The 21,401-nt window shown below is 28.1% G+C and overlaps 1 protein-coding gene across 5 annotated transcripts in view; it reads right to left on the bottom strand.

The window, feature by feature from the left end:
• Nucleotides 1-21,401, bottom strand: part of LOC107445073 (RNA-binding protein Musashi homolog 2) — a 168,580-nt gene that overhangs the window by 74,777 nt on the left and 72,402 nt on the right. For all 5 annotated transcript variants that reach the window (XM_071185994.1, XM_071185997.1, XM_071185996.1 and 2 more), the window contains one exon: nucleotides 3,906-3,990. In XM_071185994.1, the coding sequence (XP_071042095.1) occupies nucleotides 3,906-3,990 (85 nt within the window). The remainder of the gene's footprint in view (nucleotides 1-3,905; nucleotides 3,991-21,401) is intronic.

Below are 21,401 nucleotides of genomic sequence, written 5' to 3'. Positions count from 1 at the left end.
GGTTAGAATCCCCTCGCTGTTAGGCTAACCGTGGAAGGTTTTCGTGTTTTTCTTCTTCATGTAAAGCAAATGCAGATTAATTTCACCTAAAAGTTCTCCCCGAAGACAAATTTCTCCCAATACTTAATCCAGGAGTTCCCTTATCTCCTGTATTGGGTTCAAAATTACAAGTTTACGGAGTTGAATATTAGTAGTCGTAAATTCAAAAAAATGGGTCGGCTGCTCAACAACGGATATAAAATAAAAAAAATAAACTGTACATCTGCCGAGGAAGCATTAGCAACAGTCAAATCCATACTAATAGCTTCCATCCTATATTTTATCTTTGTACAGCAACCATTATAGTGATGTGATTTTGAAATATTTACGTAACTTTTGTCATTTGTTTTGCTGGCAAATGTTACCACATGATCCATAGACCCACTTCTCAAGTACTGAGCAAAAAGTATTATATGTCATTAAAGATTTAGTTTGTGTCATGGAGTTTGGTGGTGTTGTGTCGATTAAACGATTTTATGTAATTACAAGAAATGATTATTTTGAAATGACACTTTCTGCTAATGGAAGTCCCGAAAATTCTACTTGCTGTTCGTTTCTGCTGAATATTTTAGCGACTCGTTTGAAATTCCTTGATCTCTGCAATAATAGACCTGCACTCAGTTCAGATTGATTTAGAGCTGGCATCGTTTTACACAATTTTAGTTTTCTTTGGTTCAGTCCGACGGTGCTTACGATTCAAATAAATGGTCATTCATTACTAGAGCCCGGATTTTGATGACCTAAAAAATCTCAATTAATGCCCTTAAAAAGTGCAAAAATTGCCCTTATGAACTGCAAAAAATTCCCTTAAAAGTGCAAAAAATGCTCTTAAAATGCGAAAATTGCGCTAAAAATGCCTTATGACATGACTTAAATAGAAGTAAAAATATTGAACTAAAACAATGTTTTACTCTTTAAAATTATTATGAGTCGTTTCAAAAAATATAAAGCAATGCAATACTTGTTCTACGTTCATTAAAGTTTGACAAATATGTTTTATATCCAAAAATAACAAAAAAAAAGAAAATATATTGACTCCAAAACATTTTCATTTTGTATAGAAACTTAAATGAATATAACAACTTCCATCTCATAATATTACTAAATATCAGAATTACAGTGGATTATTAAATTTTTTTTTAATATTTTGAAATGTAAACGAGCGTCTCTTGTCTGAAAGCAAATTTTTATACCAGGAGAAGCTTCTTTCAACGTCTACTGATGTTATTGGTGCGTACTTGAAAAGGACGGTCACACTTACTGACAATTCTTCTTCAATTTGAAAAGATGTTGCTTCACCTGTTAATATCCTAGAAATTTTCTTCATTGTTTGGAAGCCAGTGTAATAATAAAAAATTATAAAAAATAATAAAAATTAGAAAAATTTAACAAGAAATTTAAAAAATGCTTTAAAATGCAAAATACGCCTTAAAATTTTAAAGAAAATGCCTTATAAATCTTAAAAAATGCTCTAAAGGACAAAAAATGTCCAAAAATGCAAAAAATGCGAATGTCATCAAAATCCGGGCCTTATTCATTACCATTGAATAAGTGACACTATCTTTTAGATCCTTTACTTAACCATAGTGAGGAAGGCATTTTTAAAATGTTTCTATGCTTTGTTTAAATTTTCAGATACATGTTGCAGTGACACGCTTGAACAAAGTCCTTACATTTTACGTAATGAAAATATGGCACAAGTTCTCAGTCTTTAACACTAGATTTCCCAAGGAAGTCATTTTGACTGCTTTAATTTCAATTAGAAAAACAATGACACAATTTCTTAGAATTTTGTGACTTTCTGTACAACATAAAATTTTTTTTATTGTTAATATTTACTAATAACTTGCTATATAACTGTAAATAGTATAAAAAATTAATTTTAAAACAAATTTCTGTACACATTATTTATTCTTTCACAATCCTGTCATTTTGACTGCTTTTGGGCAATATAGGTATATATACTAAGTTTCAATCTTTCTAGCGTTAAATGACATAAATTTTTTTTAACGAATTCTCTTCATATAGTGCTTAACTTTTAATGATATAATTGTTTCAGTTCTATAAATAATTAATGATTCATTTCATCAGGTTTTGTTTCATTTCTATGGCCACACTTTTTCCAACTCAATATCTACACAACTTAGAATTATTTCTAATGATAAATACTTCTCCAGGAAATGAATTTTATCTTAAATAAAGGACAATATAGAGAAAAATCTTATTGTTTATTTGGAAACAGATTAGAATCCCTCCTCCCCTCTAAACTCTAATAAATAGGGTCTTTTTAACAATTTAAAAATATGATTAACAATTTCGATTTGCTCAGGCGGCCATATTTTGTAGTACTTCATTATAATTTATATCTTTGGACATCAGCATTTGTTGGTATCTATGTTACCGGCAAAGTTTGAAATCCGGCATTCTATAAAACATTGTATATAATGCCTAGAACTAGCTGGCAATGCGTGGAACGATTTATGCTTCAAACATTTCCTAGGCATTCTATAGAATGCCAAATGAGAAACCGGCAAAGTATAAAATACATCTCCGATTCGTTTCGTAATGCAATGAAATGTAATTCAAAACGTCATTCAAGCCTGTCATGTTGCTACAAGTAGGTTAATTTCTAGTTTTTTAAATGAAAATTTCGTTTCCCTTAATAAGAAGGGCATAAATTATGCTTCGTACAACTTTCATTTTTCTTTACGCATTTTGAATAAATTTTTTTAAATGGCACTCTCATTATTCTTTAAGAACAATATTTTTTTTAGAAATGCACATCATTTACATAATAACCTCATCAGGGCGTTTTTATTTCATACTTTGTCCTAAATAGCATTTGTCATTCTATAGAATGCCTGGGTATAACATACAATGCTTAGGGAAAGTATGCAATACATATCATATTTCATACCTTGCCTAAAAACGTCCGGCACTATATACAATGCCTAAACATTCTGTAGAATTCGTTTCATACTTTGCCGGTGGCATCTGTAACAGTGCTTAGAACTTCAAACACACGTTATAAATGTTCTTTTTTTCAAACTAGTTTAAAAACTTTTGAAAACATATAAATTATAACAATAAATTTCCAAAATATGAATTACAAATTATACTTAGTAATAGATCGCATGCATTAAAAGAGCTTTCGACTTTCTGATTTTTAAAAAAAAAAATTCTACGATATAATACAAATAGTTTTCTATCGTAAAAGTTTGATTTGTACCTGTTATTACTTAATTCTAGTGAAGAATACAAAGGGATTGAACAATGTATTTATCAAGGAAAACATTGTTTGCAGTTTTAAATGTAAATTAATATTTTTGAAATAATAACTTGAAATGATTTTTAATTCAATTCATATAATTAGCATAAGACGAATCAATTCTTATAAGAATAATTGATGACAGAGAAAATTAAGTCAGATTCTAAAAAAACTGAAGGTTATCTTTTTTTCTCCTTCTATAAATACAAAGTGAGTAAGATGTAATTTATTATGAAAATCGAGCCGTTCTTGAACAGCCGACTACTACTACAGAATTTACGACTACTAATATTCAACTACGTAGCCTTGTAATTTTGAGCCAATGCAGAAGACAAGGAGACTCCTGGATCAATACCCCCAGAGGTATTGACTTGTTATGGGAACATGGAAGACTTTGCGACTCGACAGATTTAACGTGCATCAGTCATCATTTACTACACGGGAGTCTTCGGCCGGCTGGGAACGAACCCTCAAACTCTTGGACACGGGTCCAGTGCCCTACCAACCAGGCTATTTTGGCCTCTGGAATTACTATTATCAGATAATGATTTGGACTTATGTTTAAGGCAAGGATAATGAGTAAATCTTTTTGTCTTACCTTTTTACCGTCGAGTTCGTGCGGCCCATTTGCTAAAACTTTATCTACACTGTCGGGGTCGGCGAAGGTTACAAATCCAAAACCTCTGAAAAGACAAGAAATCAACACAATTACAAATCTGATATATTTCTGAAATGCTTTTCTAAGAAGCTAACTTTATGTTTAATAAAACTTATCTGACTAAATTCTATTGCTCAGACTATAAAAATAATACTTAGCAACCGAAGATTCACATCTTAAGTTGCCTTAGCATAAAATTAAAAAAAAAATTATGAAGATTTACCTGTTTACTAATTTTATTCTACAATTTTAATGTTGTCGAATACGTTTATGAATTGTTTTATTTTGACTATTATTGAAAATTAAGCATAGAACTAGAAATGGTATTGTTGTACTCAGTGTTGAGTTAGTATTGAAGACCCAGTTATTACAGGGCCGTAATAATAACAAGCAGGGCCCCCGGGAGTTGAAATGTTTTAGGTCCCTATAACACGTCATACTGTTTAAATTTGAACAAAAAAAAATTTGGGATACATAAAATAAAGCATTTTTAAGATATGCAATAATTTTAAAAAACAAACTTAAACACATTTTTATCACCCCAAAGACTCAATGAATATAAAATAAAACAATTTTAAAGTATGCATAATTAGAAAAAAAATCGAGATGATAACCATTTGCAATCCTTAAATAATAAAATAATTTTCAAAACCAAGAAGCTAATTAAAATAATTAAAGTAAGAAACACAAGGTTTTTCAATTTATAACAAATGAAACAAATATAACAATATAAAAATATAACAAGTGAAAAAATTTAAAAATTATCAATTATTTCGTCAAACTATTTAAGTCAGCTATTAAAACATCTTTCAATGCACATCAGACCTAACCAGTTTAAAAAAGGTGCTGCTCCATACAGCTCTGCAAGTCCAAACTCTTTCAATTATTACTTTATTTAACTAATTTTAAATACTAAACACCTATGCCCCATGACTTTTTATTTTAACTCTTAATGAAATTTTATTTAACTTTTAACAGCAATTGATTTTACTCTCACCCTGAGACATTAACAAGAAAAACGAAACGCGCATCGAAACTTCTTACAATGATTTTAAAGCGCATGCGCGACTTATTACTTTCTCTCACAGTGTTGTATATTCATTATGAGTTACCGCAAGTGCACCGTATCGTTCAGCATTTGGTGCATCCTATTTCTGAAAACAAAATTAGCTTGCAAATCTAACATACTCGTATCCCAAAAGACACATTCGAATGCTTTATCAGAATCGGATGTAAATTATATGAAATGGAACAGAATCGGTTATAAATTATATGAAATGGAACAGAATCGGATATAAATTATATGAAATGGAACAGAATTGGATATAAATTATCTGAAATGGAACAGAATCGGATATAAATTATATGAAATGGAACAGAATCGGATATAAATTATATGAAATGGAACAGAATCGGATATAAATTATATGAAATGGAACAGAATCGGATATAAATTATATGAAATGGAGCAGAATCGGATATAAATTATATGAAATGGAACAGAATCGGATATAAATTATATGAAATGGAACAGAATCGGATATAAACTATATGAGATGGAACAGAATCGGATATAAATTATAAAATTATTTTACACAGTTTAAATTGAACTATTCTTATTGCACAACTAAAAACATACATGCATATTCCTTAATTGTTTAACAGTGTAACTTCAATTCCTCGATTGCAAACAAGCTTTTGGCGATAAAGAAAAAAGGAAGCAAAAATATTTACCGTATGGTGTGAATGAGCATGAGCTTGGTGTAAACTTTTTCGATCACGAGGTTTTAGATTTAACCCTTTAAGCAGTATTACGAAAGATTCTGGTATTTAGAAATGAAGTGTTCCTGTACACAGTTATGGAAGGAACAGAAAATGCCTTTAAAAAAGTAGACCAGTCTTCATTACACTCCACAAAGAATATTTTGAATGACCGCTTGTAATCTTTTTTTTAGTTTTAATTTGTAACTCGCGACACAAACGTGTGTATCGCTTATTAATGGACACTTCGTGAAACGAAACGCTTTAAAACGCTGTCGAAACTTGTATGAATTAATGAAGACTTTTTTTCCACCTCAAAACTCATCGTTCTACCTTCACTTAAATTTTTTTTTTTGTTATTTGCATACGTCAAAAATGTGTCGTGTAAAAAAAATAAATAAATAGTGTGTGGGATATTTGTCATACATTATGAATGATGACGGCTTTTCAAGTTTAAAAGAAACATTAAGGAAAAATACTTTGCTTTTTCTTTAAAATACGTAAACTTTCGTATCATTATTAATTACAGTTTCGTTACTGTTAGCTATTTTAAATGAAGCAAAATATTTAGATGCAAGTGTGTATGTATGTGTATTTGTTCCTTTTACAAACCCGTAATTCTAAACTTACACGCACCAGATTTGGTGTACAGTAAGCCAAAAAAAAAATTCAACAAATAAACGGAGCACACAGAATAACATTTGATATAATTATCCAATCTTTACGTTCTAGGACTCAACCTTAATGATTTGAAAAGGAGTCACCTGGAATATGCTAAGTGCAGAGGATATTTTAAGTTAGGAAATCAGACACAAAAACGTACTTTTTCTGAATAAAGATACCTTTTTTTCGATGGACTTGGATTTCTGAACCCAAAAATGCAGGAAGTAGCCGCAATCTGGGAAATAGGGCCCCCACACAAAGTTCGAACCCCTTAATTTAAATTTTACCTTTTGCTTATTTCGCCATATCTCGAGAACGAGTGAGTTTTAGTAAGTTAAACTAATATTTTTTTTTCTGTTTTAATCATTTTAATGTTATGGATTGGAATGGAAATAGAAAAAGGCACCATATAACAAAAAATGAAAGTTTTGAAGTAGTATCAATTAAGCAAGATAATTGGTAGCAGAACTAAAAAATTAATTGTAATACTATGACATTAGATCTAAACAATGATTATAAAATTACTAGTGTTATTGGTTAGCATAGTTTCGGAAGACTCTCATTTGGAGCAATTTGTGAGTTGGCACAAGAAGCTTTTTTAAGATTAGGACTTCAGACTTTCTTTTTGAAATGAAGTATTACCGTAAATATTTTCAATATCAACTTGGTAATAATTTGCCATAGGGGGCTTCTCTAATAGTTTGGCGATTTTTTTATCTCTATTCCCTCAAACGGTAATGAGTAAATTTACGACTCTAATTAATTAATTACTGTTTTTTAAAAATTCTCTATCTATTTGGTGGTTTTAGTTTTTATTACTTAGGAGATAATGGCAAAGTAGGTATTTTTTATGCACTCAGCCATGGAAAATACTGCATGAATGTGGTAAAATTTGAATATTTTTAGTAGGCTTCGACACCATGATACTGAAAATTGTTAATCTTTATTTTGGTGGGTTGAAATTCTAAAAACGTGTTTTTCATAATTTAATAGTATTAAATCATCGAAAAGGGGAACAAATAATGATAAATGAAAGCATATGGGAATTATTTATCGCTATTAATTACGTCAATCAGTTTCGTGCATTATTTCCCACTGTTGATTCAATACCGATTTAATAATTATTTACTTTTTTTCAACCTGTACGAAGAGTGGGCATTCAACTAGACAAAAAGTTTGTTTATGTGGCACTCTTCTAACTCAGAACCATCTAGCGTTCTTAAATTTGAACAGTAGGGTCAATTTTAGCACCCGAGCCTAAGAACGGTTGAAAAATTTCACTTAGATCGTTCGGGAAAAACGCTGAAAAAATGTAATTTTTTCACTGACTGCCATTGTTTCCATGTTTATTAGCCAATTACGATTACGATTAAGTTAACATACGATTCTGTATTTTATTTAATTATTTTAAAAATAAGAACAATGATGTTTTATCGCAAACAGAGCCTATTAAAAAAACGAAGTTCATTAAAAGTTCATTCATTATTTTTCATTCGCTATGTCCGATAAACTCAAAGACCAACGTGAACGTAGCATTAACAAGTTCATATTCCTAAAGTTATCTACAGCCAAGTGTTTATTGTGTTTATAATTTTATGCATAGTTTTTTACGGTAACAGAAATAAAAAAATATTATATACTGAAAAGCAAAGTTAATGGAGAAACAGTACTAATTCGTTTAAAAGAAACATAAAAAAAAATCGTTATACTATTATTGACGTGAATCATGCTTGACTAGACAATTATTTAAATAAAAAGAAGCTATGCACTAAAATGTGTAATTAATGAGTAATTACACTGCACAAAAAGTCTGTTTAATTTTTGGATAAAAAATGTTAGCTAGTGTGTCAGTATAAAATCGTTTTTTTACGCAGAGAAATACTTTATTTAAAATCAAACACTTGTTTTTATGCCGGTACATCCTGTTCCTTTAAAAAAACGAATATCATTATTTGAGCAACCAAATAATCTATTTTAACGAATAAAGTCTGTTATTTTAATAAGAAAATTCGGTAAATTAGCTATGTGTACGACTGGTCAATTCTGGGTCACCTCATTGGGAGGTGAGGTACCACAGCTCTAGAGTTTAACTGCCATGCGCATTGAAATAAGTGTGAAAATGTTTAAATTTCTACTGGCCCAACCGTATAAAAACGGTTTGGCAACTTAATATACCAAAAAATTTTATCAGGTGAAGCATGATTCGCAGTTTTAATTGTATAGCGGTCATAAACAACTGATGATCAATAATCGTAAAAGGATTTGAGTCAGTTAATCAGAATCAATTTAATATCATTGTTATAAATTTATAGAGCACGTGACAACCTCATTAAAGTTCACTTTTTATATCTTTCCAAAAATACCTAGTTTAAAAAAATATAAACTAAGTAAAATGGGTGTTATAACATAATGCATTTATTAGTTGAGGAACAATTTTCACAAGTTTAAAAAATCAGAATCAAATGGTAGGTCCATTTTTAAAAAAAACAAACTAATTTCAAGTTGTGTCCCTTTTCTAACTATGTCCGTTTTCAGATGCGTCCAGATTTAAAAAAGCCGCACTATAATAATTTTTGTTATAACAGAAATGTTTTCTTCGCAAAAGTTGATTCCCCCCTCTTACCCTTTTCCTTTTAAATGCGCATCGAATGAATTCAGACTCTCTTAATGAGCAAAAAATAACGAAAAAAAAAAAGATTTTCGGGAAGACATGAATATGGTTACTTACAAGACATTACATCTCTTCCAAAGGATTAAAAATCATTTTGCGAACCTGTTTTTCTCTCTTTCTAAATCTAATGATTTGGAAAGGATGGATAACATCGTGGAATAAAAACATTTTTTCCCCTCCTTTAATGATTAAAATAGCAAGATGTTTTTCAAACAAAAATAACATCTGTAAAAACTGCATTTTAATGAATAATGCTGCCGAACAAGTTGAGCTTTTGAAATGTTGAGGCATTTAAAATATTAGAGAAAAAGTTTATGAAACAATGAATATTTTGAAAACCATAATTATTTGAACTAATGTTTAGACTTATATTTAAAGAGGACAGGGTACGATAAAAGTTCAAATTTTTAGAACTTTTATAGTACCCTGTCTATACTATATATAGAATGAAAGTTTTGCAACACTATACTAAATTACTATATACTTTTTTTTACTTTTATGGCAAATCATTGTTTTTTACTACAAAATAGAACCAATAATAAATGAATGCTTCGATATTCACACAGTTTTTTGTTCCAAATTTAGTATAAAATGCTGCCAAACGAATGAAACAACGGTTCAGGTAAAATAATCAAATTCTTCAAAATTGTAAAAAAAAAAAAAAATAGAAAAAAATAACACGTTTTCATTAGTGGGGAAATAAATAAACTTTTGCTGAATCTTTCCTTTTCCGTTTTGGTTACTAACGTCCAGATCACGTGGCTTTAACCCCCCTACGGTTTATGGCTAACTAGCTCATAAGTGCTGAAGGAAACTGCATCATCCACATTTTTGCAGAAAGGGTCGACCCACAGAGTATTTATGAATCAATCAAAAGATGTACAATTTTTAATTGAAAACAGGAAAAGTGTGAAGGTATCTGAATAAAATCCCCTCCAATTCAACCTCTCTATCTCAAGACTTTTCGATCAGTCTTACATCAGTGGACCGTGAAATGAAATGGTTGAGTTCTAAACCCATACACACACTATTTTCACTGAATGTCCGCACCTTTAAAACATAGAAATAGATGCATGGATCTCTCGAAGGACAGAATCAATCAGCCTTTGAAATGGTCGAATACCTATATATACGGTCAAAAATAGAAATGCATCCACAGAAAATAAATTTTCTTCATATATATATATATATATATAAGTTCAAAATGAAGAATAAAACAAAGAAAAATAATAGACATATGAAAAAAAGGGGGTGGGAAATAATAAGTAAAAAAAAACAACAAACATTTTATTTAAAAAAAAAAAAAAAAAAAAAAAAAAAAAATAAAAANAATATATTCTGATTTTAATCATTAAATTTTTTATATTTTGTGATTTTAATAAATCTTTAGCTTATTATAATTAGGTTTTACTTAGTTTAAAATAATTGTCTTAACCTCAATAAACTTATATTTGTTAGTTTCTTTTTGTCTTGGTTTAGTATTAGTCACTCAAAATAATATTTTTATTAATTTAATGAATTTACCGTCATAATTTATATATTTCTATCTGTTTACACAATTTCTTGCTATTTTTAAAATAGAAAATTTTAATGTTTAATCTGAATTCTTTGAGTTTTTCTTTATATTCTTAAAAGCTTATGTGAGGTGATTAAATGCAATTTAATTTTAATTAAATACAGATTATTTGTATTAAACATTTCTTTATTTAGTTTTTTTTTAATTTTTTAAAGGATGACTGAGTTGAAGAAAAGCTATTCCATTTTTTTTATCTATTATTATTAATCTATGATGTTTTATTTGATGATAAATAATCATTTTTAAGGTCCTTAATTTCTACAAAAAAGTCCTCAAATTTTTTGATAAAAGTCCTTAAAAGTGCTTAATTTTTGCTTTGATAAAAGAGTGGGAACCCTGGGAACGTAGTTTGTGGTTTTTGTTGTTTTGTTTAGATCTTTATAAAATGGAAAGTAGCAACTCTTGCACTCGGTAAAATCAACCAGCCCGCAGTGACGAGCTGAGAAGACGGCAACGTGAGCTTTACCATCATCAAAGACAATACGCCAAAAACATATTTTGTGTTGCTTGGACAGGCATAGCAGCTGTATTGTTACCAAACGGGCGAACTGCCCATAGAGTTTTTAAACTGCCAATCAATATGCCTGCACCAGAAGAACACTTAATTCCTCTGTATTTGGATAAAAGTACAAAAAAATGTTTAGTCCAAACTGATTTGATTATTTGGGAAGAAGCATCGATGATTCCCGGTGTTGCTCTAAAAATAATAGACATCACTCTTCGAGATCTGTTAACATTTAATCTTCCATTTGTTGGAAAACGCATTTTGTTTGATGGTGATTTCAGACAGGTTTTGCTTGCCATTAAACGGGCTGGAAAAGAACAGACCATTTGTGGAACCGTGAAAAATGTTAATCTATGGTCCCATATAAATCATTTTCAACTCAAGCAACTGAACAATCTTTTGGAGATTGGCTGCTTTTTATGGGAAATGGTGATGCTGAGCATGTCAATGTTTCAGAAATGCTATGTGATGATCTCATAACTGGTCCTATTATAAGTACTGAATCTCTTAAGGAGAGAGTATTATTGGCTCCACTTAACGATCAAGTTAAACAAGCATGTTTTACATAGATTGCCCAGTGACATTGTAGCTTATGATAAAGCAACATCAATAGATGGGGATGATGCCGATAATGAAACAGTCATGTTCAGATTTCAACCTGAATACTTTGCAAAAATAAATGTTACTGGACTGCCACTCCACAAATTAAGTCTAAAAGTAGGTTGTCATGCTAATTCGCAATCTAATGTACAGGTTTAGAATTTTCTACAGTGAAAAGTTTTCGGAACTTCAGTATTCAATAAAGTATACAAAAACTAGACGTTATGAACGTATCCAATGAGCGAGCAAAGCGAGCATTGGATTGCGAAGCAATCCGAAATGAACTGTGAAAGCAGTTCCGGGGGTTGGTGAGCGCCAGCGAGCAGGGGGCGAAGCCTCCTAGTACCAATATAATACCTAATATAATAAATATTCTCCATTTATATGACACATCGTCTAATTTAATAAATTGATACGAGAACGTAAACAAGTGCAAACCGGTTTCAGTCTCGTAAAAACGTTAAAATTGTATAGTATCACCTGATAATTAAGAACTTGCATAGAATCTTATTGTGCGTCATATATATATATATATAATGAAATATTTTTGAAATATATTTTGATATTATAATGAAATATTTTTGAAAATTATTTGAAATTTAAAAAATTGAAAATCCGGAAGACAAAATAAGGAAAATATATAATCTTGTTATCAGCTCACACGATTATATCAGCAAAAACAGTGCTTCCCTAAACATTGTATTGATATAGCCAAAGAAAAAAAAACATCAATACAATAGTGAGAGGAGCACCGAAACAAAAATGGAAACGAAAATGGATTGAATTAAGCAAAAAATGCAGAATAGAAGATATCAAGCAAAAAAATAGAAACTCAAAGAAAATACAAAAAAAAAGAAGAAAAAATACGCAAAAGGTTACATATAAAGCGAATACATTTCCACTTACCGGCATCTTTCAAAAATTTTTTATAATACTTTCATAACAAATTTGGCAGATTACAGAATATGAAAATAGAAGCGTAAATAGAGGATAATGGGATAAATTTATGGCGCGTTCGTACTGAAGTACCGAGGAGAGTTTGATTTGTTAGTTACCTTGGATAGTCCCTAAGCTGAAGGTGCGAAAAGTAATAATATTATACTGAATATATCTGCGTATGGAGCGCTCGTCTTCCAATGAGGTGAACCGGGTTCGAATCCCAGCGATGGCCGATCGATTTCAACACCCGACTCGCACCAACCACAGCGCTGACGTGAAATGTCCTCAGTGGTAGACGAATTATGGGTTAGAGTCTCTTTGCCGTCAGGCTAGCAGTGGGAGGTTTTCGTGGTTTTCCACTCCAGGTAACGAAAAGGTGTATTAGTTCGATTAAAAAGTCCTCCACGAAGGCAACATTTCCCCCCATACTTGATCCAGGAGTTTCCTTGTTTTCTGGATTGAGTTCAAAATTACGTGGCAACGCAATTGAACATTAGTTGTCGTAAACACGAAATGAGGAAGGCTGTTCAACGGCAATTTGGAAAATAAAATATGAAATTAATAAGGTTGTAGTTCAATAACAAAATTTTAATCTTGAAGATTATATCGAAATTTTTAACATTTAATGAAAAAGATTTTTTAATTTTAAAAAATTCCTTATCAAATTTTAGAAGATTTTTATCAAAGAGTTTGCCTGAATTGGATTTACTTTATGTAAAAGTATAAATTTTATTCACAAAAGAAGTTTATTAAATTTATTAATAATTATGATAAACATTTAGCTCAACGATTTCATATAAAATTTAATTACATTAGTTGGATATTCATTAATTTTTACCAAATTTTGGAATAGTTCGTTTATTTGTTTTTTCGATAAATAAATATTACTACATATTCTTTTAATTCTATTAATATTACTACAGATTCTTTTAATTCTATTATTGATTAAAAATGGTAATCATATAAATGTTTTCGACGCATTATAATTCCATGAAATTAGTTTATTCATATTAAATTTAAAATAATTTCTTCTATTGTATAAATCAACAAAGCAGATATTTTCTTCTTTTAAAATACCCAAGTACAAAAAAATTAAAATTAATATTTTCGTCTAGTTTAGAAAGCAAGATTAATTAATATTATTTAAAAAAAATTGAAATAGAGTTAATTTAATTTTGATTAAACATTTCTGAGATCGGTTGATTATTAGTGGTAATCTAAGAAAAATCTTCTTTCATAATATTATAAATAATCTAAGTAGTTAGTGAAAATGGTGCCAGGTTTAGTTAAGTAAGTATTAGACCCACCAAGTGATTGTTCTAAATTCAGAATGAATTTCAGGAAATTTTGGACTTATAATTAAGTACGTTATATATTATTAGATTTAATTTTATCTTATAAAATATTATATCTCCTTTTTATGAAGCATGTTAAACTTGCCCCAATATTGACAAAAGACATATAATTCAAATTAATGATAGCTGTAAATCTGGTTGTAAAATTAATAATGTTATTTACAAAGTTAACCTACTGTTTTTGTAATATGATACTTGTTGGACTAATTAGTTGTAGTTCTTAGAATAAATCAACATCATTCATATATAAACAGTAATTAAATTATCAATAACCTAGAATTGATTCATTTTAGAGTACATGATTTAGTATTGTTAGAAAATGATTTAGTATTGTTTAGTATTGTTAAACCTAATATTAGATATAGTATAAGATATTGATTTAAGACTGCAAAAAGAAAATTATTACATGCTTTTATTCAAAACAATTTTGATATATGGGCTAAACAGTACCTTCCCACATATACAGATTAACTTTAACTCCTCAATTTACTCACTTTTCATATTAAAGGTAAGTGTGTAAATCAAGGTAAACGGAGGATTAGGATGTCATAAAAACTCTCGTAATAGTGACTAATTAAATGTAAATTTCATTTCTAATAAGGAAAAAGCTTCAAAAAACATTACAATATTAATTCAATAAAAGATTTTGCTTTTAACCTTAAATATAATGATATCTATAAACTTTAAGATCTTAGAGCAATTTTTTTTTACTAATTTACACTTCCAAATTCATTGTTTCGATCTTGCGATTAAGCCAAAATGAGTAAAATTTTACCAAATAAAAAGAAAAATTTAGATAACTTATATTTTGTTATTTCCTTTCAAAAATCACTATTTCATATGTTTAAATTTCATAATACATTTGAAAATTTAAAAAAAAAATGTTCCCAGTAAGAGATTTTAACATAATTAAAAGCTATAAATATAATAAATCTTTTGGTAGAACTATTTTAATTGAAATGCTATCAGCAGAAATTTAGGGAAAATTAATATATCCGATTATGAATGTCACTTTGATGAAAAGAAATATTTTCAATTTGTTGATTAGCACCATAAATATATTATTACTTGTAGTTTAAATATTATAGAAAATCTAGAACTTAGAAATTTAATTTTATAAGACACAAAATTTAGACCTATTTACTAAATATCAATTAATAAAATTCTAAAATACCTTCTTAATGATCTCAATAATTTTTGTTTAAAGATGCCAAATAGATTCTCTTTATCTTTAGGTATGTTAACTGAACGGAAATGGGCTGTTTATTAGTACTTCGAAAACTTTATTTTTAATAATAAGGAAAATTTAAATAACAGTAACAATTCAACAAATTTTCCTAAAATTATTTATTATTATTCAAACAATCTATTATTTAAACAACTACAAAAAATTTCGTAGCTAGCCCCATAGACAAAGCTAGCAATAATTTTAGTATCTTATGCAAAAAATTCAGGAGTTAGAAATAATAAAAATTTTAAGCTTAGTAATTTAAATTTTACTATTATCATCAAACAGTTTTTAGCTTTATATGAAAAGTAAGAAATTAAAAATATTAATATATAATTTCCGTACTTAATTATCAGTTCAAAATTTCATTAAATTCCTATTAAGTTTAGAACAATCACTTTTGGGTCTAATACTTACCTAATTAAACTTGGCATATTTTTCTCTAACTACTTAAATAAAATTATTAACCATATTACTAAAGAAGGTTTTTCTTGGATTATCATTAATAATCAAGCTATTTTAGAATTATTAAGCGAAATAAAATTTATTTTTATTGCGATTTTTGATTTCAGTAATCTCTTCAATAGTATACTCTTTTCTAAACTAAAATATGCTCTTTTGAGTTATTATGATTATAAAAATATCCTCAACTGCGATTTAGATTACTTGGGAAATTCTAACTAACAATTTCCCTTTAATCTTTACAACGAAAAACATATTTTTGTTCGAATCGATGGAATACCAGAAGAATCTAATTTTTCATCACTTTTAGCTAACTTATTTTTACACTATTTTGAAAAAAAATTATTTATACTCTTAATATTAAATTTGTTTTTAGAGTTATTGCTGATTTAATTATTTCTAATTTTCAAAATTTTGCAATTTTGTAAAATAATATTTACCTCGAAGAATTAATTTTACTTCGTAATAATGACGATAATGTTAGTTTCAATATTTTGGATTTAATTAAAAAAGAAGAAATCGTCTGCATTGTTGATTTATACGATAAAAGAAATTATTTTAAATTTAATGTAATTACTCGGAATTTTAATACTTCCAAAAACATTTATTTAAACACCATTTTTAATCAAATGAATAGAATTAAGAGAATTTGTAGCAACGTTTATTTATCGAACTACAAACTATTCCAAAATTTTATTTAAAAACAAACAAACAATGGATATCTAACTAATGCAATTAAATTCCATATAAAATCATTGAGTTAATCGCATTTTATAATTATTAATAAACTTATTAAAAATTGCTTTGTTAACTAAATTTTAATTTTTAACATGTGCAAATTCGATTCGGAGAAATTTGTGGACAAAAATCTTATAATAAAGAATATAGTAAAGAATATTTTTTAAGTAAAATTTTTATCATTGATTGTTAATAATTTCTATTTAATCATGAAGATTTAAATTTTATAATTAAAATTCAACCTTATAATAATTATTATTATAAACTTTGAATCATCCAGTATAATATTTTTATTTTGTGCAAATCCAGCTTAGTGACAACCCAAGGTAACTAACAAATCAAACGCGCTTCAGTACTTCAGTAAGAAAGTGCCATAAAATGATTCCATTCCATTCCATTTACACTTTTATTTTCATATTTTGTAATCTGTCAAACTTGTTACGAAAATATTTTAATTCATTTTTGAAAGATACCGGTAAGTGGAAATGTATTCGCTACTCCCTTTATATGGGTGATTCTTAAGAAACATGACAATTCGGACCAAAAAATTTCTTTATATTTAAAGTCTTCAAAACAATCTAAAAATTTTTTTCTATGTTTATTTAGTTACATTTATTATTATCTTACAGACAGCAGCGTAGTTTATTGACATTTGCTCAAGAAAAAAATAAAATAGAAATTCACCACATTTTGAATGCCAGGAAAATGACATATTAGCTTAGAAGTTTGAAAAAACAGTCATTTTAAGCTATTAGTAAGTAACAAAACCTAATCCTTTAGTTAATGTTATATGGACCATGAATAACTTAAATTAATTCTTTTATCTACTGTTGAAGGAATAAAAAAAAATTTTTTTGATATGTACAGAATAAAATTGTGTAAAATAATCAATCATTAAAAAATAAATAACTTTGATTACATTCAATCTTATTACAATCATACATAAACTTGGTATTAGGTTGATATTTGCTTTCTTTCTTTGCAGTATTAGCAGTTAAAAAAAATTTCTGGTAACACTTCAATGTCCTGGCATTCATAACCCAGGAAAATGACAGCCAGGATAATGACAAATTCGCCATTTTATAGCATATAACTTTGTTTTAATTTAATATTTTGGCCTAAGACGTTTACATTCTGCAGAAAACAACAGGATTTCTTAAAATAACTAAGATAAATCTATGTAGTTTTTGTTATTAATGATTTCAAGAAGCCAGGAAAATGACAACACAAAAACCTACTCACCTTGAAAAATTTTTTGAAATAGATTTTGAACCAGAAAATTTGTTCTTTATTCATGAAACAAGACATGTTCATATAGGAGGGTATCTAATCAATCTATTAACATACGATATTGATTGCTGGCTCTATCTATTTTGGTTATAAACCAATAAATAAAAGTAGCCAGGAAAATGACAGATTTTCTTGTGACAAACAAATTATTGACAGAAAAAATTATTTTCATCGAAGTTTTTTTAAAATAATACCCTCTGCGTATATTCTAGAAATGCTTACACCGGTTGAAGTAAAAAAATTAGATATTTAAAAATTTATGGGAGTATTATTGAAAACATTGTTTGTGACATGCCAGAAACATGAAATTTTGAAGTTCAATTTAATTTTTTAAATATACAAAACAGTCGATGCTAGTACTAGGTTATTTTAAAATGCTAACAGCAATGCTATTCATTAAATATTTTTAAAAAAAAGTTCTTTTAGTAGTATAGTATTAGATCTTGGTCCAAGTGACTGTAAATTGTCATATTTCGTAAGAATAACCCATATATAACATTTTGTGTTTTATTCTTTATTTTCTGGAGTTTTATTTTCTATTATTATTATTATTATTATTATTTTTTTTTTTTTGATTAATATGTTTCATCTTGCATTTTTACTTAAGTTGTTCTATTTTGGTTTCAATTCTTTTAAGTTTCTTCACACTAATGTATTGATATAATTTACTTTGGCTATATCAATACAATGTTTAGGAAGCACTTTTTTTACCCGTTATAATCACGTGAACTGATGACGAGATGATATATTTTCCTTATTTTGTTTTCCGGCTTTTCAACGTTTTAATTTTTTTTTTAATTTTTTAAAATTACTTTATATTTTTTTTAAAAAAAATATTTTCTTTTAATATTTTTTTTCTTTTTCATTTTTAAATATATTTCTTGTTTTCTCTATATTTTTAAGTTATTTTATGAGTTCTATGTATTCTCATATGTATAAATTATACTTCCATATAATTTATACAAAGTTATATACAAACTACGTTAAAAATTTCCGACCGTATAAATGTGTTAGATTATTTTTCCCTATGCAATTCTCAAATGTTAAACAATGTTATAACTATTAATTTTAAAATCTGGTAAATTTAGATTTGCTTTCGACGAAACTTCGCACAGTATAAAATCATGCATGAACATCATTAAACCTGGGACAAGACCTTGAGTGGACAATAGGGTCTTTATCGTAAATATTAAAATTTTTTGAGAAACTCATATGTTTAAATGTCTTGCGGACAAAAATTCAACTAATTAAAGTCTTAAGAAAAGATCAACTGTACTTTTATTACAAAACGAAAAATTCCTCGTTAACCTTGTTAAGTATATTTTGAGGTAGTTCTAACTTTCGATGCAATTTTTCTAAGCTTGGAAAAGAACTTTTCAAAACTATATAGCCTTAATAGCCTCAATTTATCTCAATAATTATAAAAAAAAAAGTTTAAAAAAATTAAAAACAAATAAAGTTTAAAAAATATTTAAATTTACAATTATTATAAAATTTTAAAAGATACATAAATACAGTATGTTATTAACAAAATCTTTTACTTCAAAAATTTATTTTTAAGAACATTTCTTAAATCTTTATTTTCTGTCTGCAATTTATATATTTGTAGACGAAGCAATTATAATATTTTTTTCCTTTTGTGGTGTATGAATTTCGTACCTAAAAATGTACATTTGTTGATTTAAATCATACTGAATGTAGTTTTTAAAAATAATATTATTTACTTTGTTTTTGCGGCCGGTGTAACAAATAACACACGTTTCTGAATGGAAAATTATAGTTTGAAATAATTCTTTCTTTCCTTTTAATTTCTTTTTAAAGAGCAACGGAAATTTATTGTCTCTTTTTTACCAGTTACTCCCTCTTACTCTTGTCTTATGAAGTAACCTTAGAAAGATCGTAAAAATATACAGTTTAAAATACATTAAATAGACATATTTTTTCAGCTATGAAATTCTAAATCATTTATTTTAAACACCACGATTTGAAATAATTGCAAATAATAAATATTGATTCGCCAATTTAATATTATCAGATTTCGTCACTTACATTTTCGATATTTTGCAAAAAAAAAAAAAAAAAAAAAAATTTTTTTTCTATTAAAAAAAAGTTTTGACTCTTAAGCAAAATGGCTGTAAGTAACGAAGGAAACTTTAAAGGAACGACGCGTTATAACGTGGATTTTCAGCAAGCATTTCCAAAAAGCGGTTTTGATAAGATATCGTTTTTTCCCCGTAATACCTAAATTGTATGGAAAGTTTAAAAATAACTCAATTAGCTTTTTATACCTCTCTTGATAATTTGATATCTTTGTAAGTAGACAGTTTTACTATTCCATAAACAGTCGACTCTCGATAAAACGACCTTCGTTTCCCGGTAACGATATTTCGCGAATTCTTTATATCGGGAGTGCACGAATAAAACCGTGAATAATAATTCTTAGCTAAAAACAGCTCATTTTAACACAGCAATGCCTCATTTTAAGAAGAATTTGGTAGTAACGCAAATTTTTTTTAACATTAATATTTACAAAAAAGAACCTTTAAGAAAAAAGGTGAAAAATGCATTAAACTAATATGCTGGTTCAGTTCTGCTAGTTTGGACATACCGTAAACCGGGGCGAGTCTACCCATTTTTTCAGCTTGTCAACTTTCAAGTGGTCAAACTTTTGTAAATATTAAAGAAAAAAGGCTTTTAATAGGTGTTTCGGAATCGCTATTTATCCCTTTTTAAAGCTGTGAAATCGATTTTGGAAAATATTAACAATTACGCTGTTACTGTATATTTTCATAGAACTGCTGACAAATCTCTCGTATGGGGCGAGTCTNTTTTCCAGATTATGAATTACACAGATTATTAAATTTAGTCGCTCTCGTCATTCAAGGTGTTAAACATTTATTGCGCGTTAACAATAAAGTAAATATTTTTTTTTTCTTAATCAGATTGTACTACTAAACAATATGTTATAAAGTCTGTCAAATCCTTATTGTCACAAACATTTATTTCTTGACAGCAAGTACTCGAGTAACCATATACGTTCCCTGGCCAAATTATTAGACGAACTATAAGATTCTGTGTAAAATCTTAATGGTCAGGTGATACTCTCTATACAGCTTTATCGTTCTTACGAGACTTTTTACACTTGTTTACGTTCGTGTAGCAATTAGTTAGCATTTGTAATGCAATACGTTAAAAATAAATACAAATAGGAAATATATAAAAAATCTCTTGAATAAAAACACATTACATATATGCTTAAATATAAAAGCATTGCATATAAACTCGTGCAAAACACGCAATCGGTAAAAAATACTACAGTGGGACTAATAATTTGATCTAATTATTATAATATCTATATTATATAAAACGCTAATACGTACGTATGTATGTATGTATCAATAAAACCGATGATATTTCTTTTCTCGCGCTGGCAACAGTTTTCATTTTTAATTGATTGGATTCGGCGCGCAAGAGCACGTAGTGAGCAACCAGATAACAATAACCAGAGTGAGCATTATCAGGTTGTTCAATTCAGATTCATGCACTAAAAACATGACAATATTTAATTTAAACTCAATTAGGAATTAATTAATTAATTGAAGTGAGAATGCTTTAAAAGGCCGCTGTTGAATTGATATTTTTCTACTG

The sequence above is a fragment of the Parasteatoda tepidariorum genome, chromosome 9 (genome assembly GCF_043381705.1).
Source record: "Parasteatoda tepidariorum isolate YZ-2023 chromosome 9, CAS_Ptep_4.0, whole genome shotgun sequence".
Classification (NCBI taxonomy): Eukaryota; Metazoa; Arthropoda; class Arachnida; order Araneae; family Theridiidae; genus Parasteatoda; species Parasteatoda tepidariorum.
Note: the sequence above shows the minus strand (reverse complement) of the source record. Positions and strands in the feature narration are given on the sequence as shown.